General features: G+C 25.6%; 3 protein-coding genes across 3 annotated transcripts in view; 1 reads left to right on the top strand and 2 right to left on the bottom strand.

Moving 5' to 3' along the window:
• Positions 1–3,544: 3,544 nt before the first annotated feature.
• On the bottom strand, positions 3,545–19,135 carry LOC126903634 (intraflagellar transport protein 122 homolog). The gene is made up of 25 exons (XM_050681955.1): positions 18,969–19,135; positions 17,924–18,033; positions 17,541–17,661; positions 17,179–17,463; positions 17,020–17,104; positions 16,747–16,938; positions 16,425–16,513; positions 12,194–12,302; positions 11,801–11,944; positions 11,588–11,725; positions 11,351–11,515; positions 10,743–10,862; positions 10,567–10,685; positions 10,121–10,274; positions 9,896–10,057; positions 9,470–9,636; positions 9,075–9,355; positions 7,639–7,783; positions 7,472–7,565; positions 6,926–7,026; positions 5,479–5,587; positions 5,258–5,417; positions 5,008–5,201; positions 4,203–4,367; positions 3,545–4,107 (listed from the first exon to the last, which is right to left on the bottom strand). Exons 1-25 carry the CDS (start codon positions 19,025–19,027, stop codon positions 4,012–4,014), a joined length of 3,564 nt encoding a protein of 1,187 aa, XP_050537912.1. The 5' UTR covers positions 19,028–19,135; the 3' UTR covers positions 3,545–4,011.
• An 825-nt stretch (positions 19,136–19,960) lies between these two features.
• On the bottom strand, positions 19,961–24,134 carry LOC126903641 (uncharacterized). The gene is made up of 5 exons (XM_050681978.1): positions 23,770–24,134; positions 21,192–21,591; positions 20,885–21,111; positions 20,511–20,815; positions 19,961–20,447 (listed from the first exon to the last, which is right to left on the bottom strand). Exons 1-5 carry the CDS (start codon positions 23,912–23,914, stop codon positions 20,097–20,099), a joined length of 1,428 nt encoding a protein of 475 aa, XP_050537935.1. The 5' UTR covers positions 23,915–24,134; the 3' UTR covers positions 19,961–20,096.
• Positions 24,135–26,217: 2,083 nt separating this feature from the next.
• LOC126903643 (uncharacterized) overlaps positions 26,218–26,900 on the top strand; it is a 46,494-nt gene continuing 45,811 nt past the window's right edge. Inside the window, exons 1-2 of the mRNA XM_050681981.1 lie at positions 26,218–26,379; positions 26,818–26,900. The gene's annotated coding sequence lies outside the window, so the exon portion shown is untranslated. The remainder of the gene's footprint in view (positions 26,380–26,817) is intronic.

Raw genomic sequence — 26,900 nt, 5'->3', positions numbered from 1 at the left:
TAGAGATGTGTCGTTCGCGAACGAACGGATCGCATTGAACGGGTCAAAATAGTGAACGAAATGATTCAGATCGCCGAACCGTAGTGATCCGGATCCCCCAAAAACTAATTTTTTCCCGTATAAATCACACTGTACCGATTTGATCGCTTACCAAATATCAATGATAACATATTCATATGTCATTTGTTTATACGACACATCCCTAATCCGAATCGCGAATCATACATGCGATTCGCGAATCGAGAACCGCAAAAGAATCAAAACTATACTGAATGTTCCATTCAATTGACTCAAAATATCTTTTAGATCGCGAACGGGTCTTTGAACCGGATCTTCTAGTTGACCTGATTCGAATGAATCGGATCACTTAGGTGAACCATAATTCCCATCTCTACTGACCACCCAANGTTTTACATAGAATTGTTAATTCAATAAAATAAAAGTTTTTACTGTTTATTATGTACACCAATTAACACTTGTTGTAAACAAGTAGAAACCCAGAGTATCCCTGGATAAGAAACATCGTAGTAGACGACCACTATGATGACTGTTTATAAGCTGCAAAAGCGTAAAAAAAGTAAGCTTACTAAGATACTTCTTTACCATAATATTTAGATATCATATTATATAAATAAAAAATATTTATTATTACGTAAAATTTAAAAAAAACTCCGATTATTTATATAAGTAATTTTTTTTTTTTCTAAAATTGAGTGGTATTTTTCAAATATTTGCCGCTGATTATTATTAACCTAAATTATATTAAAATTGGGTTCTTTTAATAAATTAACCAACAAAATCGGTCTTTTGAGAACTGAAAATGTTCACAGACATAAAAACGCATCATGGTAAAACCAATAATTTTTTTAGTTTCGCATTAAAGCTAAATTGCTGTCCTTATAATTAAACTTACGTTGTCGAAATATCTAATGTTTTTACATCATAATTAGGTCAGAGAACATCTAGCATTCGCCTACTTCTTTAAATAAATATAAAAAAATTCAGCTAGAAAAAAATGTGTTTCATGTAACAATGATTCTAAATTTGTAATTTTATTATTCATATTGCCATCACACTCGTATTGTACGTCATTGTATACGTGGCTGCATGGTGTCACTAGTCGATAACGATTTATTGTTATCCATAAATAGATCCCTATATTGGAAGCTAATGTTTTTAGAAATAACAAAACATTTTGTTTTACGAACAAATTATTAGTTATTAGCATGATCCGTATCCGTGATTCATTTACACTATATATGATGTAATCATATTTATTAAAAAATCCAAGTGCATATTTTAGGTTTTTAAGTGCATAGTGCTTCTTTATTTAGGTTATTTTTTGTGCTTTAAGTTCTTTATCCTAATTCTGAACTATTTTGTGATATCAATAAACAAAATTGTAATATAAATGAACAATTGTATTTAACATAAATACGAGATTATTGAAATGGTATTCTTCTAATTAATAATCGCATTCATAGAATCATAATAATTATTACATTTAATAATATAATGAAATTCAAAACAAATATATAAATGTTATTTTTAAAAACACAAGTTTATAATTTTAATAATGATGTTATTAATCTGTTCACAATATTAATGAAAAAGTTGAGAGCAGTTACCGTATTATTTAGTTCCAATTATACCATGTCAGTATTGTGTCACAATCCCACTGTGTTGGGTATTAATAGTTATTTTTTAAAATTTATTAAATAAATGTTGAAGGAAGAGGTAGAGGAAGACCAAAAAAGAGATGGAGAGATATTATTGAATGCGATATGAGGACATCTGATGTGAGCATAGAGGATGTGGGAGATCGTGTCAAGTGGAATTTTAGGATAAGGGTGGCCGACCTCAAGTAGTTGGGATTAAGGCGAGGAAGAAGAAGAAATACATGAATATAATTTAATATTGCCATTCAATAAATTTTTTTTTTCAAATTGGTATCCTATTGTAATAATACTACAATATTACAAAAATGTTATATGACCATGTATTACAGCGATCTGAAGTAAATATAATAATAACTTAACACCAATATTATTTTTTAAATGTTCATTAATAAATGTTGATATTTTTATTTGTTCATTGATATAGGGTAATATTATAATATTTATGTAATCAAAATTAATAACCTCTTAAAATTAAACTAATGTTATTATTTTAAAATTAATTTAATAACAATATTACTTTAACATTATTAAATTGCTCTGTGGGTAGTTTCTTTATCCTTATCTTTTAAATTGCAATTTTTAATAGTGTTTAAGTAAATATAAGAAAAAACCAGTTGTTTTGACCAATAGTGGAAGTGCAGTATTGTGGAACCAGCATAGATTTTGAAAATGATTACTATCACTATCATTAAAAAAATATTCCCTACTAGGAAGTTATAACCCATGACAAAAATAATTTTGCTTTAAACATGAACACCAAAAAGGTTTTTTCTAGAAGAGCGAAATTCCTGGTATTATTTCTTTTTAATCATTAGTTTACTAGCAGTTAACTCATTAAAATATTAAAACTGTAAGAAATATTTTCTATTTTTTCCCCGTGAAAAATATCTGTTCACACTATTAACAAGTAATGGAAATTATAATAAAATAAATTTAACTCTAAAAATAACTACTAAGATTCTATAAATCTTATCAACATTGACCAATAAATTTTAATTTAATCATTATATTTTAAATAATAATAGATTTTATTCGAAAAAAATATATGTCGGCAAATATTTTTTCAATTATATTTTTCATGGATCAAGCTAAAATATTTTTAGAATTAGTTTTGTTCGACTGGAATATTGTCTTATAAAATACTATTGACTGCATAATTTTCGGATGTATTTATGGAGAAGGTGATTTCCTCCCCTTCACCAGCACTACTAATATTTTTTCAAAGTCGATATTCACATATTATAGCACTATAGATATTTTTTTGTAGTCATCACTTTGGTTTTTATCAAAAACTTTTTCTCTAGTATGCTTTCCCAAGTAAAAATTAGTTTTAAATACTCCCCTTTGATCTAAGTACCCCGTATTCAGCATTACTTACTCGGTATACTAATAAATCATAACAATTTTTTTTCAAACCCATACAAAATTATACATTGAAAAGTTCATCTTTTTAAGAAATACTAATGTTACATTCAATATCTAACAATATATCAATTATAAGTGGGTACCCAGCATTTTTCAGAATGAGAACTGGGAGGGTTAATACTAAAATTATTTTTATTACTTTTATTTTGCATTTTATCTAACACAGAAATAATCAATGGCGACCTGGCTTGACAATTACGAGGGGTTTTTTGATCAATGGCACAACTATTGTAAAAATCTAAGGAGTGTTAAAATTGTGTAACCCCACAAAGATGTGGAGTGTCTACAATCCCCAATCCACCACATTAATGTACAGAGTGAAACAGATCCAACTGACAATTCTTAGATTATAACTTTAATACAATAATTTTATTGCAATTTTTAAAAATAATTAATGCATTCTTAAACTAAAAATCACATTGAGTTATAAGCATTTTATAAATAGAGTAATTAAATAGCACCGGTGGGTACAGCTCGTACTGATATATATGTAAAATACTACCCACTTTTATTAAAATACTTTTAATTCAATAATTATTTGTTTTAAAATTATTATCATAACTTTTTGTAAATTTTGATAAAATTGAAAAACAAAAATTTTAATTTAAGACACATAATAAAAAATATGCTTTTAATGTAGTCCAAAACTACAAAAATAATTTTTTTTGAAAATAATACAATATTCACTGGATCAATAGTTATTAATGATTTTAAAACCTGGTAGGACACCCTACATGTATAAAAAATATAAATTGGCTAATAAAAAATTAAAAAGAAAATTACATTAACTATCTTTGAAGTTTTTACACTATATAAAATATGACTTGCTACTTATTTTATTAATTGTTATCCTCAAAATAGCTTTTTTTATAAAATTGATATAATAACCATAATTATAAATTTTATATTATTTTTTTTCTAATACTCTCAGATCAGGAGTTCTACAAAATGGACAATGTCCTAGTCGTAATACTTCAATTTCATACTCATCAGAATGAAACATCTAAAACAAAAGATTTATAGAATATTAAAGAATAATATTATTTTATTATTATAATATTTGTGATGTATTATAATTTTAATAACTTTAAATATTACCTTAAAACAACTTTCACAACTTGTAACTGAAAATCCAGGTAAAAGGTTCTTATAATATTTAAATTTTAAAGGTTTTGGCCATTTACATACAACTACACTATTAATATCCAGTGATTCTAATGTTGCTTTATTCACAACAACTGAATGATGGGCAGTATCTTCTTTCTACAAATATAATATATTTGGTATACATCCCACCATAAATGAGAAATTTCATTTAAGATAATAGATAGGTATTGTTAACTCTTATGATAAGATAATAGTATCTATTATGGGCATCATAGAAGTTTCTGATAATTGTGTTTGATACACCATAATAATTTATTACATTTTTTAGCAATTATTTTTTTTATTTAACTGATTCTAGGGATTTTTATGAAAACTTACATTTTTTAACCTTATTATTAACTCTATGATATATTATTTATACTCTATAAGTACTATAAAAATTGCTAAAGACTGGTTGACTTCCTAAATTAGAAAATTGTAAATTCTTATGTCATAAAAGCAATAAATACTATAACTAAGATCGTTCAAAAATGTGTCTAAAATATTATACTTATTAAAGTGTTTTTTAAATATAAGGTATGGCTCATACAAATGGTAAATATGCATTGTAAGACAATAGTCATATGTAAGAAGCAGTTTAATTTTAATCACTATTTACAAGAAAGACAAAATAATATTTGAGGAATAACTAAAAAAGAATTGGAAACCTTAAAAATGTTGTCACATAGAAAATTATAAAATTACAGTGGAACTTACAAGTGCTATTTATTAAACGGGGTATTTATTGAACATTTACCTCAAAACTCATAAGTTTATATGTAAATGGATCAATGGAAGTATCATGTTCTCCCTCATTTAAAATATAATTATTAACAATCTGTGATTCTTGTTCTTGATCATTCATAGAAGAATAAAAACTTTGTATTAATTTTACAGCTTCTGTATCTGATATATTATCTTCTATTTTAAACTCAATAAGTGGCAATACATCTAAAAAAAACTATTATTTAAAAAAAAGTATACAATTTTAAAATGAAATAACAAACCAAATTTAATGTTAGAAAATATGAACTTATGTTTACACGTCACACAATTTTCTATTCCAGGTGGATTATATGTTAAACACCTATAGCACATTAATAATAAGATTTCATTGTCATGAAATGGTTTTGCTCGAATACTAAGTGTAGCAAGTTCCACAAAATTCTAAAGAGAAAAAGAATCAAACATAAATATGTACTTTGTTTTGCTTAAAAAAACTAGTTACTTGAAATTTTTTTGGTATTCTTAACTTCTTTAATTCATTTAAAGTATGTCTAGCTAATTTATAGGCTTGCATATTTAAAGCTTGTTTTGATAAAGTGTATAAAATGGCACTAGAAAAGTTGTTAATAACCAATTAATAAAATTTTCATATTTTAACTTCATGTTATAAAATAAAAAGATATTGTTTATACACAATAAATAAATATTTACTAAATGATCAAAATTAGTATAAAAATTAATTAGCTTTTTTGAATTATATCAAATAGCAAACTTATTTATAAACAACCCAGCACAGGGGGACGCAGCACAGTGGTGACGTGGCATAGTTGGATCAAGTATAATGATATCTGACAAAATATCTTAAAATCACTATAAAAAAAAAAATGCTTTGATGCAAATCTTTAGATAATGTTTAATTTTAAAAAATTGATTGATTATTCCAAAAGCTACATGACCTGCTATTTCCTTATTAATATCCTGATTAAGATAAAGTATGTCAAATGAAAGAGGGATATAAATATTATTTCTCATAAAAAAATTGTATTGATCCATACACTTTTCAATAAGTTATAGCATAATATAGTTTAAAATTTAAAATATAAAATCGAGAATTTTCACACAAAAATAGCCATCAATTTTCACCAAAAATTTGGTAGCCATTTTCACCATGAAGACAAAATAAAGTCCGAAATTTTTTTTTCCCATAATTAAATAAATCAAATTTAATATATATATATATAAAAGTGTCAGACTTACTGGAACACTTTCAAAAGTTAAGTTGAAAAAGTAAATTTTTTGTGAAAAAGTTGTCATTTTAAATCTCCTCCCCGTGGGCAGGTTAAGGGTCAGAATTATAAAAAAAAATTAACCAAATGATAGGTAAAGACATCAAGCATCTATAAAAAAAATATATAAAAATTGCTTTGTTCATTATTGGAAAATTTATGGCAGTTTTAAGTAAAAAAAATTGAAAAAATTTCGAAAATTAGCGATTTTAAAATTTGTAATTTTTTGGAGGTTTCCCCCATTTACGGGGAACGAGGGAAATTTTTTTAATTTTTGAGGGTAATGTTTTCGACTAGATAAGATTTGTGATCTTTTGACGTATTGTTGAAAGAAATCGATTCGGTGAGAGCTGAAAAAAAGTGGTAACAGACACAAAAAAAAAAAAATACATCTTAGTAAAACCAATACCTTCTCAGCTTCGCATCGAAGCTAAAAATTAATAATATTTTAAAGAAAAAAATATAATAAAATTAATGTTGGTATAAGAACTAATGTGGATTACCCAATAAAGTAACCAGTTAGCAACTAATGGCCTTTATAAAGAATTGTACACAGTAATAATATTACTATATACATATCTATTATTTATGATGGTAAATATTTGTATATTCTCAATTCTTTAAATAGTAACTTGTAATATTTATAAGTAATAAATTTCTTACAATTTTGAAACTCCTTTTGGCTTTATTTCTTTTGTTTCATTCATGAGAAAACATGATGTATTAAATAATGTCTCTGGTTGGTAAGACATGAAAGGATCTTCCTACAATTGACAATAAATATTTATAGTTATGATTTTTTTAGTAAGCAAATGACCAAAATAAATTATTTAAGTTTGTTACAGTTTACTATCAATTTTATATTATGTTATCTAACTAAGTATAAAACCATATCACATTTAAAATACATTTTTTCCCACTTAGCATACAATAATACAATGTATTTTGTACACAAAGTAATACAAGTAACTATTTATAATATTCTATAACTCTAACAACCAAAAAGCACTAATTTATGATAATACAAAAGTATCAGACAGCCATAATATATTAATTAAAAATTAAAAAAAAAATAATTTAAGTAACTGAATAATAAAAATAAAAGGAGTATTATCAAATGACTCTATGTGAATTTAACCCACACTGAGTTATGTACGCTCATCCTATTTTACTACTGATAAATTATTTCTCAATAAATAAATAACTGACCATGTATCGATGAATGATATTATATGCATAGTATATAGTAGCATACTTGTCATACAAACAAAAATTATTTATAATATCATTAACATTTTCTTCACTGAAAAAATTAAATAAATATTTAATTTTATACAATTACAAAAATTTTGAATTAAATAATATGTAACTCTTACCTATTTGATGCTATATTCAAACATTGTCGACTTAGTAACCAATAATAGTAACTTGCATCATGAAATCTGAGTTCATCAACAGCATTTTCAGTTAAAATTTCTAATACTTTAAATGCTCTTTCAGGTTGACCTCCTTTTAAGAATGCTAAAAATTAATAAAATAAATCAACATTATTAATTTTAAAATTGAGTTACTGAAATTTTTAGATAGTAAATAGAAAAACTATGTATCATAGGATACACAAAATAAATGAAACTCCTATAATTTAGATTTGACAATAATATAATTCATTAATATTATTGTTTAATTAGAATTGCAAATGACGGCTTAAATAAGCTTATTTGTACAAATTTTTATGAACTAGGTGCTACAGAAAAAACAATAGTATATTTGAGGGGGATAGGGGCTTTCTTCCTGCAAAATACATTTATTTTGATGTCTACATTTTTTTTAGTAGTAGGGAATTGGCCTATCTTAGTATCACCTCCCTTGAAATGAAGTTTTAAATACACCTTTATGCAAAAACACAAATATATTAATATGACTATTACAGTTTTTACTCATTAACCATTATTTAATTTTGCAGTTCTAATTTTCTAATAAATCCAGACTCCCATAACATACATGACACCATTGTGTCACATTTATATTTATACATAATACAGTAAATTCTTCACGTGGAATATCATTATCTTGAACTGCAATGAAATCCCCTTGAAACTACCATTACACAATAATGTTTTCTCTCGATAACTCTAGATAACATTAATAGTTATTTCATTATTTCATAATCTTACTTACTTAATCTTATGTCAATTACACAAATAACAATTTTACCATGGGAATAATAGGAAACTTTACAGTAGGTATAATCATAGTGTTTATACTATGACTATAGTAGTCAAATAAAAAAAGACTTGGATGACTTTGTCATCCCTATAAAAAATTTGTTACAGATCATCTTTAATTAGATGGTAAAATGTATACTGAATATTTAGAAGTAAACAATGATTTACAAGTGTGTGGAACACAAATAAGATAATGAAATCTTATAGGAAGCTATCAATATTACGGACTGAAAGTAGCAATAGTGAAGATGAACTACAAAAAGAGGAAGTCACTATAGTTTCTATAAAATAAGCTAAGTTAGCAATAAACACACTCGGATATTTTATTGAAAATAGTAAAGGATAGAAGATAGTACTTTTTCTTCTTTATCAATATTAGAAACCATTATCAAAGAGAGAAGCATGAAAAAACTAACTGTAATGATAAATTATTTTAAAAAATATTAATTTAACATTATATATTTATTTTACAGAAATTTTATAAACCATTTTTATTTTTATTAAAACTCAATATCTAGAATCTTTTGATAATTCAAAATTTTTTTGTTCCCCTTGACATAAAGAGAGACTACTGTATAAATACAAACCTTTCTGTGCATCTATAAATTTATCATTTTCAGCTAGCCATTCAGCATATGGTAAATATACAAGAGGAGCATAATTAGGATTTTTTTCTGCCAATAAAAATGCTTGATCCCAATTGTGAGCTTCTACTTGTAGAGTCACCATATCAGGTCCTGCTCCTTTACCCATTTTTGAATACATTTCTGCTGCACTATCAACATCACCTAATTTACGTAGCTCATCACCAATTCTACCTAAGATAGTTTCTTCAGCTTTATCAATTTGTCTTCCCAATTGTAGTAACCTAAAAAATATAAATTTAATTGATAATTGTTGAATAGTTAATTTAATAGAAGTGTAATTCAGTAACAAAATTAAATTAACGGGATATTATTCAATACATAAATATAAACATTACATTTCTGTCCAACAATTTTGTACCATGATATCAATAGCTCGAACATATTCTTCTGCGGAAATATAGAGCTCTGCAGCTACTTTATACTCTTCTATGCTCATAGCCCATTCAGCTCGTTTAATTGTCAAGTCAAAGCTTTCTTTTGAAGAGTTAATACTAATAAATTCCTAAATTTTTATTACTTTAATATATATTTATTGTATTCAGAAGAGCATTTAAAAAGGAGCATTGGGTTCATGTGCTGTTTTGGGAGGTCACTATTATATACCAGTTAACTCATAAATTTCATCATTGAAGGCATTTTTTTTAAGATTATACATGAAGAAAATAGAACATTAGTATCTTTCATGGGTTAGTATAATTTGTTATACGAGCAGCACATAATTCCTAATACAACCCGGTTTGTATTATATGCAAAATTTTTACTTGAGCCATATCAAACATTCTTAAATCTGTAAACATAGTAAATGCTTTGTGCTCATATCCCCATTTTTGATAAATTCTAGCAGCTTCTTTAAACTTTCCTTCGTAAGCTAAAATATCAGCTAAAAGACAATACTTATCTTTATCATTATATGACCCCATATCCTATAATTAAAAGTAATACTATGAAACATAAAATAAAGACCCTAAAGCTTTAAATGATATTACTTCATATTGTGTTATAAGATCAATATATTTAATTTCTTTAATATGTGCAAATGCTTTTTTAGCTATTTGAAAATTAAAATTATCCAAAGACTCTCGAGCTAATATTTTCCAATCTGAATCAGTAACATTCAGGCATGCTATTCGATATGACTGACTAAAAAATAAATATTTTTATTAAATTAATCTAATTAGATTTATTTAATCTAAATTAATCTAATCAAAATTTTAAGTTTTTAGAATATGTAGTAATATATTTTTAATAAAGTATTATTAAACAAATTCATTTCACGATTTTTAAAAGATACAATACATTATATTTTATCTTAAACAAAATCATTGTTCCTAATATTATTAGGAATATTTTGGCTGTTTTAGCAATAAAGTATTTGTATTTTGCTATATTCTTATATTAGCAATTTATAAATTTTGGAGTTTTATATTCTTACCTAAATAGCTTCTTTTCTAAATATTGATAAAGTGGTACAGAGAGAGCAACTTCAACAACAGACACAAATGATTCATTAAGAGCAAAGATTTTTGATCCATACATACCTATTATTTGTCCCTGGAAGATTTTATAAATTAAATATTGTACAAATAAAACAATAGAAACTTATCTAACATTAATTCTTTGCTGATATGCTGGAAAATTATTCACTTTTATGTTAAATATATTTCTTCCAGAAAAACACACCATGTCAGGAAATTTGGAATTCCAAGAAACACTTGTGATTTCTAATTCCTAAACACAATAAATTTTGTAATAAAATCATGCAAATTTATGGTAGGGGCTAAAACCATGCACTAGCTAGTTTTTACTTGTGTAGTCTTTAATATTAATTTCTAGTTGACCAGCACAGCCCATTCCAAGTGTGAAAAATCAACTTGTAGAAAATAAAAAATTCTTTAGCTGTTAAAAGATGGGGCTATTAAAACAAACATTATGTAATGAGTTTCATAAAAACTTGAATTACCATATATTAATTACAATTGAGATAAACAACATCTAATCTGTATGCATGAAGAATTTAAATAAATATTAACTTAAATGATGAGAATTTATTGTAATAGTTTTTTGTAACTATATGAATAAAGAAAAGCAACAGAGAAGTTTATAGCCCAAATATTTATTACAAGCTCAGTTTGTTCAAAAAATTTAACCTGATCAAACTAACTAGTATGGCCTTTGCAGGATTCTAGTGAAATTAATTTTAAAAATGTTTATAATACCTGATGTAATAACTTTTTAGAACGTATATCAAAAAACGAACATTTATTTTCACTATCAACAACAGTAATTTTATCCATTGATATATTTACATCAAGACATCGTACACTTTTTGTTACATCAAATAGTAAGTTTACTTTAGAACTATTTATTTTTAACATTAAAACCTTAAGAGATAATTTAATTATTATTAACACAAATTTTCAACCCAAATCACAAACTAGTAATAATGTTAATACTTGTCCATTGTCTAAACCAACAAGAATTTGTTCCTTTTCAGCAAATCCGCCTATGACTTTTAAGTATTTGACAACAGAGTCTACATTCCACTCCCGAATAAAAGCCCCAGTAAGTGATAGACATTGTAGCCTTGTTTCCTAAATATGATAATTTTTTATTTAAAAATACAATGTAATGTGGATTTATATAGATAAATGTTTTGAATCACTTACATCACATAATACTAAATTATTAGAACAAACAACAAGTAAATTACACATAGTATTTTCATTCATTTTTTCCTTAACCCTATAATGCATTTCAGGAGCTTGAATAGAAGATAGTTCATAGGTTATAATTTTCATAGATAATTGCACCTGAAATTTAAACTTTTCTTTTTAAAAATTAACTATATTTTTTTTAATCAAAATTATAATTATAATTGTCTTATTTCCATACTTTCAAATATACACTTTTTTAATTTATTTTATTTTTTTACAGTTAATTATTTATACTTTACATAATAAATAAATAAATTAAAATTATTTTATAACCATCTCAGCTAAGAAAATTGCTCTAATAGATTTATTAATAATTGATCAATTGTATTTAATTTAATTGTTTACCGCTAAAAGATTTTTATAGATTGCAATTTTTTGCACTAAATCTCTGCATTTTATTTTAACTTTTTTATTGGATATTAAATCTTGAATAACCACATCAGTCATATTTTCCCTGAAACAATGAGTTTTACATTTAAAAATCATACTTTTCAACAAACTTGGATTTTTTTCATAAAATAGTGGCTAAACGTAAAAAAGAACATGTTTTAATTGAAAGCATCAGTATAATAACATGGCAACTTTAATTTTTCATTGAATTAAAATTTCAATGATATTTTATTCAGGAAAAAATTACTTTAATTTAGGTTATAATATAACATAGCAAGTATATATTATATACTAACGTGTTCAATTGTATTATTATTTAAAATAGAAACCAATAATTGAAGCATTGCTTGGCAAGGTCAGCATTCTTTTTTTTGTATTTTATAACTTTAAAATACATTAAAAATGTAATCATGAATTAATTTTAAAAAACTTACTTTTCATGGAAAATTGAAATATTATATTTCATAAAAACTAATTCTTTTGCTTAAATTGATTATATTTTAAATGTATTTTAAAATTATATTAAAACATTACACTAAAACATAAAAAAAAATATTTCTACATAACACCATAAATTGCTTTCTACAATAATACATTTTATATTTTTTTCATGACAATATACAAGATTCTTTTTATATAAGATCCAAAATTTATAAAGAATACTTTATTTAAAGTGTTATTTGCTACTATTGCAAGTAAAAAAGGAAATAAATAAATAAAACCCACGCTTTTTTTCACAATAATACTAGTATTTTTCGTTCATTATTGTTTTAAGTTAATTTTAAAAATTATTTTTAACTTTTTAGTTCGATGTGCTTTAAAAGCGTGTTTTTTAGTTCTTTAAACTATATTTATTTTTCACTTTTTAGTTTCATGTTATGATAGTAGTTAATATCAATATCATGATTGTAACGGGTAACGGGAAATAAGGGTTCGATTCCGGAGAGGGAGTCTAAGAAACGGCTACCACATCCAAGGAAAGCAGCAGGCGCGTAACGTGGAGGTAGTGACGAAAAATAACGATACGAGAATCATCCTCCGTAATCGGAATGAATACACTACATATCTCTTAATGAGAATAAAGTGTATTAATATATGTTTTAATAGTAATTAGAATATATATATATTTAAAGGGACTTAAGTACGTAAACGTATCATGCATGAGGTATAGCCGTGTTTATGTGGGCGGGCATGGCGGAGGGAACATTATACACGAGGCATATACGGCGGCAGAGGCGTCGGCTGTAGGAATATATAAATGAATATTAACATATACGTATATACGTATAAATATTAATATATATATTAATATTAGCGGTGGCGGTAGGAATATATAATCTTCGCATAATATCGCGGCACTTTTGCTGGCGTCGAAGACGCGATGTCCGGCGTGATCCTCGGGCGTCAAAAGGTTAGCAGCGTAGATAACGACGGTGCGCGAGTGCGGATCAGTTTGTTGACGATGTTATTTTGACAATGAGAAGAAGACTACGGTATAGCGGCGGGACGTCGTCGGCCGTGCGGCACTTGCTGGACTTTGCACCGCGGCGTAAAACGACGCGGGGCTGTGTCAATTACAATAAAAATTTGTTATATATATATATATATAATTGATGATAAGCGCGCGTCTACGGGTTGGAAAATATTGTTCTCTACGAGTGGTGAGCGGGGTGGGGCGAATGCGTTACAACAGTATAGTCTCAAGGTCATACACGACGGGATACGCGACATAATAACACGTGCCGCGTGGAGTTACAAACTTACAAACAAACAACATACAAGTGAAACTAATATAAGCGTGTTAAAAAGGAAATAAATAAATAAAAATTAAAAAATAGTATAAAATTTTTGTATAATTTTTAAGAAACTATATTACAATTTATAATAAAAATGCATGGTAATCTTAGTTAGGTAGAATATACTAAATAATGTAATAGAATTATGTTTTACTATTAACTATTATTTGTACCATATAATAGAAATAATTTTCAAATTTTGTATTATTTTATAATTCTTTAAAACAATAATTTACATTTACAATAAAAATTCATTAAAAATACTCTAAAAGGGAAAATTATTATATATCGTGTTATATGGAATATCATTATTAAAATTATCCTCTAATATTCTTTTAATGCTTTTAATATGACAACCTACACAGTCTATATTACGTGATTTAAAAATCAGATAAGTAATTTAGATAAGATTAAAGTTGGCATTAATGAAAAAAGGAGTTAGAAAAGGTACATCAATATAATAGAAAATATGTATGATGGTACCCGTACCAGAAAAAAAGCATAGGAGGAGTATCAGAAGGTTTTCGGGTAAGAGTAGGAGTGCACCAAGGTTCTGCTTTAAGCCCTTATTTATTCTCTATAGTGATGGATAAAATTACTAGAAAAATACAAGAAGAGGTGCCGTGATGCATGTTGTTTGCTGACGATATAGTGTTAATAGGAGAAAATAGGGAGGAAATCAATCAAAGGCTAGAGGTGTGGAGATCAGTTCTTGAAGAAAAGGGTTTAAGAATAAGTAGAATTAAGACAGAGTATATAGAGTACGAGTTTGATAAAGGAGAACACGAGGTAGGTGAAATAAGGTGACCAGTGACAATAGGCGAGGACGTGATTGGAGAGGTGGACAGTTTTAAGTATTTGGGGTCAGTTGTACAAAAGAGTGGTGGTATTGACGAGGATGTAAGACACAGAATTAAGTGTGGGTGGTTGAAGTGGTGAGAAGCATCTGGCGTCTTATGCGATAAAAGAATTCCAATGAGGCTAAAAGATAAATTCTACAAGACTGTAATAAGGCCAGCTATGATGTATGGTTCAGAGTGTTGGATGGTTGATAAGAAAGTAGAGCAGAGAATGAGTAGCAGAGATGAGAATGCTTAGATGGATGAGTGGAGTGACTAGAGAAGATAAGATAAGAAATGAGCATAAAATAAGGAGTATAGGTGTAGCGTCAATCGTGGATAAGATGAAAGAAAATAGAATTAGATGGTATGGTCATCTTATGAGGAGAGAAGAATCAAAATCTGTAAGAACAGTTATAGAAATGAATGTGTGAAGGAAGAAGATGTAGAGGAAGACCAAAAAAGAGATGAAGGGATGCTATTAAATGCGATATGAGGACAGCTGATGTGAGCGTAGATGATGTGGGAAATCGTGTCAAGTGAAAGTTTAGGATAAGGGTGACCAACCCCAAGTAGTTGGGATTAAGGCGAGGAAGAAGAAGAAGATAAGATAGTTAGAATTTTTATTTACATATTAAGCAGAAATTTTTTGATATTTAAAGGTTTAAAAGGTAGAAAAGAAGATATATTATGCAGGAATACCTGTTAAGAATGAGCTAATTAAATGTAATGATTGTAATGTTATACAGCATGATTTGCTAACTATGTTTCAAACAATATTTTCAATAGTATTAGGTAATTTTTTTTTTCCTTTTTACAAGTTATTAGTATCCCAACCCACTTTAATTATCACTAAAAATATAGTACTATTCCCTTTTTTATCCTAGAAATTGTATCACTTTTGGTTTTTTCTCGTAACAATGTAAAAATAATATTTCTTTTAAAAATAGTTCAAAAATTAATTTAAATCACTCATTTTTTAGTTAAATCATTTTCTTATTTTTAATATAGTTAAGCATGTATGTTTCTACTAAAAAATTAAAGTTGATACAATTTTAAAGGAATTAAAGAGAGGATAAAAATATAATTTTTTTGTATTACTGAAATGGGTAAGATACTAATAACTTCTGACAGAAAAATTGATATTTTATCTTAAACATTTAAAAATATTGTTTGAGACATAGTGGATCACAATATATAAGTATAAAGGATTAAAAAAAAGTGTGCAATTCAATCTTAACAAAGTTTTACTGATTTTACAATAATACACCAAATAATAAAGATACATAGATTATAAAATTCTCAAAAATACTACTAATCATATTTGTTAATAAAGTCTAAAAATAATAAAATATATAGATATTCGATCATTAATCAAGTCACCTGGCCATACTAGAAGAATGAAATTGTCCAAATAAAATTTAAAATAATGACTAAGACTTTATGCAGTGATAGTATGTAAGATTTTGTGAACCACAACCACAAATAAGTGTAAACAATCAAATTTCTTGTGCACTCTACAGGTGCTGCTACCATAAATCGTAATAATACCTGAACGCATATTTTTCTTGATAAAGTCCATGTATTACACTAAATTCAATTTTATAATAAGCTAATGTTCCATCTTGGCAACCTATAGCCTGTAAATGATAATATAAACAAAAAATATTAGTAAATCAAATACATTATTCTTCCAAATGACTAATTCAGAAAATAGACTATATTTCAAAATTATGTGCAAAAATTTCTCAAGACTTTTTAAATTGATTTGATCTTACTATATTCTAAGCATCTTAAAAAAATTTCATAATAATTTATGAATAAACTTTTACCTATGGTTTACTTTCTAGTAAAGTATAGCCACACAACTTACCAAATATGTTGAACTCGGGTGTACTACTGAACTCCAAATCCAACTTTGATTATTTTCTAACTCTGTAAGTTTAATTCCATCACTAGAATAGATAAAACATTTTCCCTTGCACCCACCAATTAATAAATATAAATCATTGCATAATGTTCTTATGGTTAATGCTTCTAATTCTATTTTTTTTTTCTTTGATATCTATAATATAACAAACATAAATATATTTGAGTTTATAAAATTATAACAATAAATAAGAAAAACAAATAAGAATAATTTTACTTCAGTTCCATCATTTTTGTAAAACGATAAATGTTTCCCCCAATCAGTAACACACAATATTTCTTCTTCTTCCCCTTCATAGTTTCTAAAATATTTATTTAATAAGTAAAATTTGTTTTCATCGTAGAAATGAAAAATTATTTTTAATAACTAAAATACCTGGGAAGTAACCAAGTAAGAGCCCATACTGAATGCCCATTTTCAACTTCAACACTGGCAAACTCTTCTCCAATATTATTACAAATAGAAATATTACCATTATCAAACCCTAATGCAAATGATTGGCCATCAGAAGACCAAGCACATGTGTTAATTCCATGTGAAGTTTTGAACTTTTGAACAGATTTTTGTTCTAGATAATACAGTCCAAATTCGAATGAACTACAGCTTAACACATTGTGATTAACTGGATTAAAAGCCATACATTGAACACCATCATTATGACTAAAAAACATAAACCTATTAATATACTATTTATATATTTTTGACTTATTAATTTTAAGTTTTTCAATCAAATTTACTTGTACTTTCCTAGCGGCTCAAATTTAGAAGTCCAAAGAATAACTAATTTATCCGCAGCTCCAGAAGCAAAGAAATGACCATTTGAAGAATTTGTTAAACAAAAAATATTTTCTTTATGGCCTAATGGATAAATAAAAAATAAAATATAATACACATATGGGATATTTTTAAATTTGAAAAAAAAGAACAGGGATATCAATTAAGGATAAAACACTAATTTTTGTAAACTATTAAAAATTAATATTAAGTTATCAGATATTTTTTTTATGAATTGATTAGATTATTTTCAATATTTTCTTTTTAATTTTCTCTGGAACAATAACTATAATTTTTTTTCTATTCAAAACTCTTATAGATTTTTAACATAATTTAATTAAAATACCTTTCAAAGTTCGTAAAAGGTATCCATCAATAGATCTGTAAACAAGAATATCTTGAGCTGCAGTAACAAGTAATTGTGACCCATCAATATTATAACACAAACTGTAAATACTGTAACAAAATTTATTTATTAAGTTTATTAATTTGTAAAGTATTAACATAATCATTATAGTTTAATAATAATAGTAAAAATATATTTAAATAAACCTATTAATTATTTTAAAAAACTAGTGGAAGTCATAAGATCAAATCTTAAAAAAAAATATTTTTTGAAATTGGAGTAAAAAAAAAATTCTAAAAATCAAATTTAATTATAATTTTTCAACTAATTGACTATTAAGTTAATAAAAAATGTTGATAGAAAAAAAAATCATCTTTTTAATATTTCTTTAAAAAACCACTCAGGTTAATAATAGAATTTCCACTAAACAAAAACGGCTCTTATATTTATTATTTTAAAATAAAAGGTGTTAAATAATTAAGGGAAAGCATATTAATTGTTCCCATATTTGTAACAATTAACTTATTTTCTTACATTCTAAACATTCTTTATAATACTATTTTACATGAAAACAATTCACAACCAACTGGCGTGTTACCAGACAGTTGCCAGATAAAAACTCCTCCCAGAACCAAACAAAATTACATAATTTTCATGCAAAGGAGGGGAGGAAAACAAACATTTTCTTATTTAAACTCCCCCTTCGCAAATAAATTGTAGTTATACCACTTGTAGTTTGAATAAATTTTTTTAAAGCATTTACCATTTCAACTTAATTTCAAGTAACTGAATTAAAAAATATAAATACACAACCCCTCCATGCCTATGCTGCAGTAAATAAACTACCCTTGAAAAACAATTTTAATGTTATATAAAAACTTCATAATATAAATTGTTTAAAATTTATATCACTAATATGTACAACCCCATCCAAGTATGCTAACCCTATTTTTTAACTGATTAATTTAATAGTAAACTAAATATAGAATTTAATTGTTTAAATAAATAAAAATTATAATAAATTTAATTATGTTTTTGAAAATACCATTGTGGACTTTTCTCCTTGTCTTGAATTTTATTAAGCCAAATAGGAACACAATACATTTTAATCAATAATAATCATTCAATGATTAATTTTTCACTACACTGATAATAATTAAACTCTATTAAAAATAAACAATCACTAATAATTACTGAAATTTTTATCAATATATTTACTTAACAGATCCCTTATCACTATCATGTTTTATATCAAATACCAACATGGTGGTAACTATTAAAACTTTTATGAACTTGAACATTCCTTCACTTTTTAAATCCTATATTATAATACTTTGATAATCATTAACAGACTTAGAAAATTTCAGGTTGGTTGCAATTTCTTCAAAACTAATAATGGCCATCAGAATGATTCTATGGTATTAGAACAAGTCATTGGCTTAGCAATAACCTTTTTTTGGTCGTGTCAGATATATAACAAACCATTGGAAGTTTATTAATACTCTATTTTATTTATGAATTAATTATAGCAGTTTTAATTAAAAAATAGACATATTTTGAATTCTCAATACGATTGAAATACAAATATATTAGTCCTATTTATCACTCTATTTTACATAAACCTTGCCCTCATTTACACTAATGAAGTAATGGGCAAGGAGTGTTAGAATAGGATATATTCAACAAAAATTCACAAAACATATGTTCAAATATAGTAATAAATAAACAAAAAACAACAATTTTTATTTCTAAAAATTACATGGGCAAGGTGTACTTCAATTTGATTTAAGCTTAAATAAAGTCAATCTTTTTTTCTTTTACTGCAATAATAAATATATATCAATCCCCCCACATCTATAAATAATTCTTTTAGTAACAATTTATAACTAAAGCCACCACAATTTAATACTTAGTGGTATAATTTTAAAAGAACTAAAGGTGGATTAAGTAATATCACAAGGAGCACACATAAAACTATATATTATTAAAATAAAAATATTTATAAAATTGTTTAAAATAAAATATTATTTACCAATAGACTTAAAATGCAATAATAACTTAATAAACTATTAATCATATCTCATAAAAAATTATTCACAATATTAAAGTTGTACATGTTCTAAAAAAAAAAAATTCATAAAAAAAAAATCCAATAATTATTACAATTATTTTTTTATACATGAAAATTTCTTTGAGTTTGAAGTACTTTAGTTTTCAAAGATTTTGAAAAAAAATTAATTTTTTCAACTTGACTACCCTTAAATGTAGCATTACTAGATATTAACAAACAGCATTCAAGGTACTTGTTAATGGAGGTTCCAGTCAAACTTTGTGAAATTAAAGTTTTTGTGAATCGCAATGTTTCTAGCAAACAATTTAACATTTTCTCCATTACTAGAATGATATCTTCCTGAATTTCTTCTCCTACAACACAATTTTTGTTTGGAATAGGGTAGTGAAGAATATCTCGCATGTACAACAGATGATCGCTCATTTCTGTTGCTGAAACATCCAAGTCATAAGCCTGTGAAATTAAAATGAAAATTACTATAAAATGTAATAGAAATTATTAACAAAAACGTCTTACTAAAATCAAGTCTTTCAATTTTTGAGGTCTATCTCGAAGAGCTTTGGTCGATATACAAATTTTCTTTTGAGCACCTTTTGTTATAGAATTTTGGTTAACTTTGGCAATAAATGATTCAATTGTGTCTTCATCAATGCATTGAATTTCTAAGTAGCTTAAGTTTTCAAAAAACCATTGATACTTATGTAGTTTTAAGTAATGGAGCCATTTAGAAATTACTTCATTCATATCTTGTTCAATTATGGTCAAATTGGACATTGCTTGTATTAAATCGACCTCAGTACAATGTGTGCCTGAACACTCCACTGAAAATTTAATTTTAAATAATTTAACATTCTTTTTAATTTATCTTTTTTATTTTTAAGTATACTCACAATTTAAATAACAATAGTTATTATAAAGAGTAGGAGTTTTTATGCATGATGATTGTATCAATGTTGGCCAAATTTGAGATGTATGATGATCGATCTTATTCTGTAATTTGCCAAGAATGGGTTTCTGTATAAAATTATTCACCCAAATATTTTTTAAATTAGGTTCTGAATTAAAATAACTATTGTCTTTCATTTGTTTCACTCTGTTTATAAGATGTCTCAAAGGCCTAAAAATGAAACATATTTTGTAGTACTCAATACTCATTAAAAAGTTTAGACTAAATTTCACTTAATATTGATTACTAACTCATGAATTTTGCTTAATGATGATAACTTCTCAATTAAGCTACAAATTTTCAAACATTCGTCAAGTTTATCTCCAGTAGATAATGTATGACTTAACATTTGTTTCAAGCTACCCAAATATTCTTCTTGAGCAAGAATATTATTGCTCTTGACTAACATTAGTGATTCATACAATTTAGAATGAAATTTTACATTTGAACTGGAAAGCCATTTTGATATTTTGTTAGGATCATTGGCATCTAGTTCTCGTTTTTTCATTTCTCGAAATATTTGTAGAAAAGCATCTGGATTTTCAATAGATACATAATCCAACATTTCACTTAAAATTTGCTGGCGGAGCTTAAATGATTTACAATCATTTATGGCTTTTACATAATTTTTAACTTCAGGTAGTTTAGACACTGTAAAAAATATATGAATATGAATTATATGAAATATTAAACAATTTCATATTAACTGTTTGCAGATTAACTGGCGTAGGAAACATTTTTATTCCCTTTATAACATTGTTTATAATAACTGACCCGTTTCCTTACTTTATTTATATATATATAATAAGTATACTTTTTATATTATTAATAATCAAATTACAGGGGATAATAGATCACTCCCATTTCACATTCCCTTTTTGATATTTATGCATTATTTTCATATCTACTTTATTTATAAAAAAATTGCTTTGGCTATTTATACATAGATAAGTTCAATAGGGTACTATTTAAAATAGGCTTAGAAGGAAGTAAGCCATTTATGCATATCTCATAGTCAATAAAAACATCTTTATTAGTAATATAAATAAAAAAGCTCAGGGGTATGATGGGAGTGGCAGCACAATCTTACCATTATTTTTATCAAAAATCATTTAACCGCCACTGTATATTTATTAACTATAATAATGAATAATGATTACAAACTATTATTTATATTAATTAGGATTTAATATAAATTATCATCTCAATAAAAAAGTGATTTGAGGCAGCATAACAATGAAAATAAAAACAGTCGTATTTTATAACAATACTTAACCCGAAGAAAATATAACTTTTATAATTTTATACTACTAAAAAATCTAGTTAATCAATATCATAGAAAGACCGATTTTCCTAAAAAAAAATTACGCCACTATTCAAGAGATATTAGGTATACTTAAGTCGTCCAATTGCAAAAAGTCATAAATCCAAAATAACTATAATATAAATTTAAATTATAAACTAATTTGTAAAAAAAAAATACAAAATAAATATTTGTGTGCGCGTATTCTTTGATAATATTTTTACCCTTACATAGCTAATGAAAATTATGATATTAAATCTTCTTATATGTGTAACACCGAGGGCTTAAAAAACGAGAAAATTATGCTTGTTATGTAAGTATTCCATCAAGATAAGAACATTCAACAATATGTGCGATTAAGTAAAAAAAAAAGAGATATACTTAGTATGATTCTCGGAATAGTCAACTATAACTTGGACACAATAATTGTAGCGGAAATAATAAATTTGGTTAGATACACTTAATATACGTGCTGTTTTTTCAAATAATACTACACAACAAAATATTATAAAACAAAAGATACTTATTAAAAATTATGAAATCTCCAAGTATTTAAAATGATAGTTCATTGTTCTAGAAATAGTACAGCCTTCATTCGTAATTATTATTATAGGATGTGAATATAGATGAAAGTTAATAAAAATAATCGAGTAAACCAATTTTGCCCAATCAAAAATGAATTGCATATTTCAAGCAGAATATAATTATCATCAAAATTAACTAAACACAAATAACTTAGAAAACTAACTTCTTATGAGAAAAAGATCGAATTAAACGTTTCGCCAAATTAAAGTCAAAATTCGGTCATTTGAGAAATATTTTCTTAGATTTAGGAATTTTATTGAAAATAGATCTTTAAGAAGTACATTATTAAGTATCTTATACGTAATTTATACCTTGTTAATAATTTATATAAGTTCGTCATCAATTTTATTTATTTTTTTAAACTAGTAAAACATAAAATCATAATTTTAATAATTTTAGCTTCAATGCCAAGATGAGAAGGTGGTGTTTAATAAATGTTTGTTATAAAATAACATGTTTATTTTGAATAAACATTACTGTGAAAATATTCTAAATACGCTACTAAATATGTTTAAGCTTAGCGTTGATATGAGTAACATTGTTTCTGATAAACGTGTCAGAAATTTTATAGTAATTTTGTAGCTTATTAAATAAGTTTTACGTTTTTTTTGTTTTAAATGAATATTTTAATAATATTTTTAATTTTTAATAAAAATCTGTGGCTTAATAACAAAAATTGAATAAAAAAAAAAAGAAGAAAATCGGCTTAATAAATTAAGTAAAACTTAAACAGATTTTCATTATTAATTATTAACGGAAAATAAAAATAAATGAGTAATTTAGTAATACTTAAAATGATAAGATCAAAATGTAAACTTAACGCTAAAAATATAGGTATTGAGTAATTAAACAGTAATATTAATTATAGATAAACGTTTTATTATCGGTCAAGTAACAATTTAATCCTTGTAAAAGTAATACAATATTAAGTTTTTACTTACTGGTCAATAGTTTCGTGACGAAGACTTCTGGAAAATAGCACTCGCAATTTAATAAATAAAAATTCTCACGACTCACAAGAAAGATCGAACGTGTTATGATTGAAAATCCTGTGGTTCGATATTGACGATAACAAGTAGAGACCATCCCCTCTCTAACAGGGGTACGTTACCAAGCTCTACCATTGGTTGTCAGTGAACCTGTTTTCCATCCACTGCTATTATAACCATGGCGGTGTCTTACCATGTAACAACAATGGCGTAGTACGTAAACACTATACAACTCTCCAACATAAATAGGCGGAATGTTAGAAATAGCCTATGGCTTTTTATGATAATGTTTTGGTGATTTAAATATTCACTTAAGAAAAGATATAAAATATATGATATTATATCATGAGGTAAGATAGTTGTCAAAAAAATATGTTCTGGTTGTATATCAATACAAGATTGAAAATTTTAAAAATAACCTTTAAATCCATTCCTCGAATTTTATATTTGAGAAAAAACAAGAAAGTTGAAAAAAATGTCACTGGGAATGGAAGGAATAAGTAACTCGTTAGTAACTATTTATCAAATAAAAAACTACCACTGTATTAATAAAATTGTAAAATTCAAATAATGTACAAGTAATATCGTTATGACAATAATATTATATATTATTATTATTGGTGACCGGATTTCATTGAATACAAACACAAAATTTGATTATATAATGGAAAATACAAAAATAAAAATTTTATTTTTTGAGATTTTTAAGGTTTTTATTGTTTTTAGGTTATTGTAAGACTCAAAAGCATATTTAAGTAAGATAAAAATTACTTTTATTTTTATTAAAATTAGGTAAATAAATATGCCTGTCGATTACTCATTTAATTACAGACAAAAAATTTCTAATGAGTCTTACTTTTTATGTTTTTGTATAATAATATTTATCGACATAATATAAGGTTTTAAAAAGGTTTGGACTCCAAAAATTATAGAAATTACCTGTCATTTTTTAAATAATTATGTTTAAGTAGGGAATAAGTTAATTTAGACTTTCCAAACATTTTTTCTAATCACACTAATCAAAATATTGTGTTTAAAATACAGTATACTGTGATTATATTTTAAGAATATATTCTTAAAAAATATAATTTTTTTTGAACAATATTTTTACGATTTTTTTATACTTTGAAAGTATTTTTATGAAGAAATTTCATAAGGTTCTGAAACTTATACATGTTTTTTATTGCATTTAAGTCCGAGCCCTAATTATTATTATTATTCATGGTTCTAAAATTGCCAAGTGAAAATATTATATTTTTTTGAATACAGAATCACTATTCCCTTTTTGTACCTAGTTCTCACTTTAAATACTACGGACCACCACTCGGACCATTAAAATAGAAGGCCTCTTGTTCGCATAATAACCTAGCAAATGGAATGTAACTGTCTTCATCGATGTTATTATGCCAAATTGTTTTAACGAAGATTAAAAGTTTTTCTTGTTATACAAATCTTTTAATAAAGGACAAAATTACATATTTTCAGCATCAAACATCTTTTAATTTATTTGACATTTTTATTGAGTATTTTTTAAGCAAAAAAAACAATTCTTTTTAATAGTATCTATACCTTATTATACAAATTATTTATAAGCAATAAAAAATGAATAGCTTTTAATGATATTAACATTGGGGTAAAAAACTGTTTTTTTTTTTAAAGGATGAATATAATTTTTATTTTGAGTTTAGAAAACTAATCCAACCATGAAATAATTCTTACTCAGAAGTCTTTAATTATACAATGTATTATTGCAATAACAAAAAAAAAAGAAAATCTGTAACATTTCGTCAAATTATGAATAATTTAAACACATAGATCTTATAAATATGGATAGGACATTGATGCTTTATCACTTATGACTATGGTGATAATAAATTGAAACTATTTGTTTGCATTATTACATGAAGAGATTTTACTTTATATTATTTAATGGTTAGTAATAAATAATTATTTATATAATAATGTAAAAGTTATAATTTATAATTTATTACAAAATTAAAAAAACAATATCTTACGCGCTTATCACAATTATAATGTAAACAAACGGCCTCATTGCATATCATTTCAGGACCGCGAAAACACAAGGACCTCAATTATGAATGTCCTATCCATGTTTATAAGATTTATGTTTAAACACCACTACTGTATGCGTTGTAAAAGTAGTAAGGTTAACCGTTATTTTTATAAAAATTCTATAACTAAAAAGTTTGTACACATCAGTGCAATTTAACTAAATCGTTTCTTTTTTACCGTATTTTTTCATTTTATACAACTATAAATAAATTAATGCAAAGTATTTATTTATAAATTTAGTATGCTTTATCTTTGGTAATATATGTATTAAATTTCTAAATATATGCTTAAGCACATTTATTAGTGGGATAGGTAAAGAATATTTTTTACGGTATATAGTTAATTCACTCTATATTTCTCTGTTGACTTTAAACAAAATGAAAATGAGCAGCAAAATATGAGAAACTTAATCATGAGATTTTGGCATGTCATATTGGTTTTCCGTAACATAAATCCCTCAAACATTTGATGCAAAACTAAAGGAAGAAAGTAAGTGGAATTGTGACATAATAAATAAACGCAATTTGTAATATTTTAATTTTGATGTATTTCTCAGAAGCGGTTCTAGAAATTTTATTAGGGAAAGTATTTGCCTACTTAGTTTTTGCAGTCATCGTTTTTTTTCTTTACTCAACAAATTTTTTAATAAAAATTGCCAACTAAAAAATTTTGTAACGCTAAAAAAGTGTATATATGACCTTTTTTGCACTTCACTTTTTTCAATTTTTTTGCTTTCAAACAAACCTTTTTTAAAAGAGCTATATATATATATTTACCTGTATAAAATTGTTGAGTCAGTATTTTAGATAAAGGGTTGGAGTCACCCCCACTTTTAATATCGCTTCTGATATTGTTAAAGAGGTATTAATTTTTTTATGTATTTTGTATTAAATTATTAATCAAGTTCTTTTCACTGCTTTAATAAAGATATTTCAATGGCGTAACCAGGATTTTAGAGTTCGGGTTTGGCATAATTTATGAAGTCTATCTCATTTTAAAGATGAGGCAGG

This window comes from Daktulosphaira vitifoliae, unplaced genomic scaffold, assembly GCF_025091365.1.
Source record: "Daktulosphaira vitifoliae isolate Bord-2020 unplaced genomic scaffold, ASM2509136v1 Scaffold_4, whole genome shotgun sequence".
Classification (NCBI taxonomy): Eukaryota; Metazoa; Arthropoda; class Insecta; order Hemiptera; family Phylloxeridae; genus Daktulosphaira; species Daktulosphaira vitifoliae.
The sequence above is the reverse complement of the archived record's forward strand: the minus strand, read 5'-3'. Positions and strand labels throughout refer to the sequence as shown.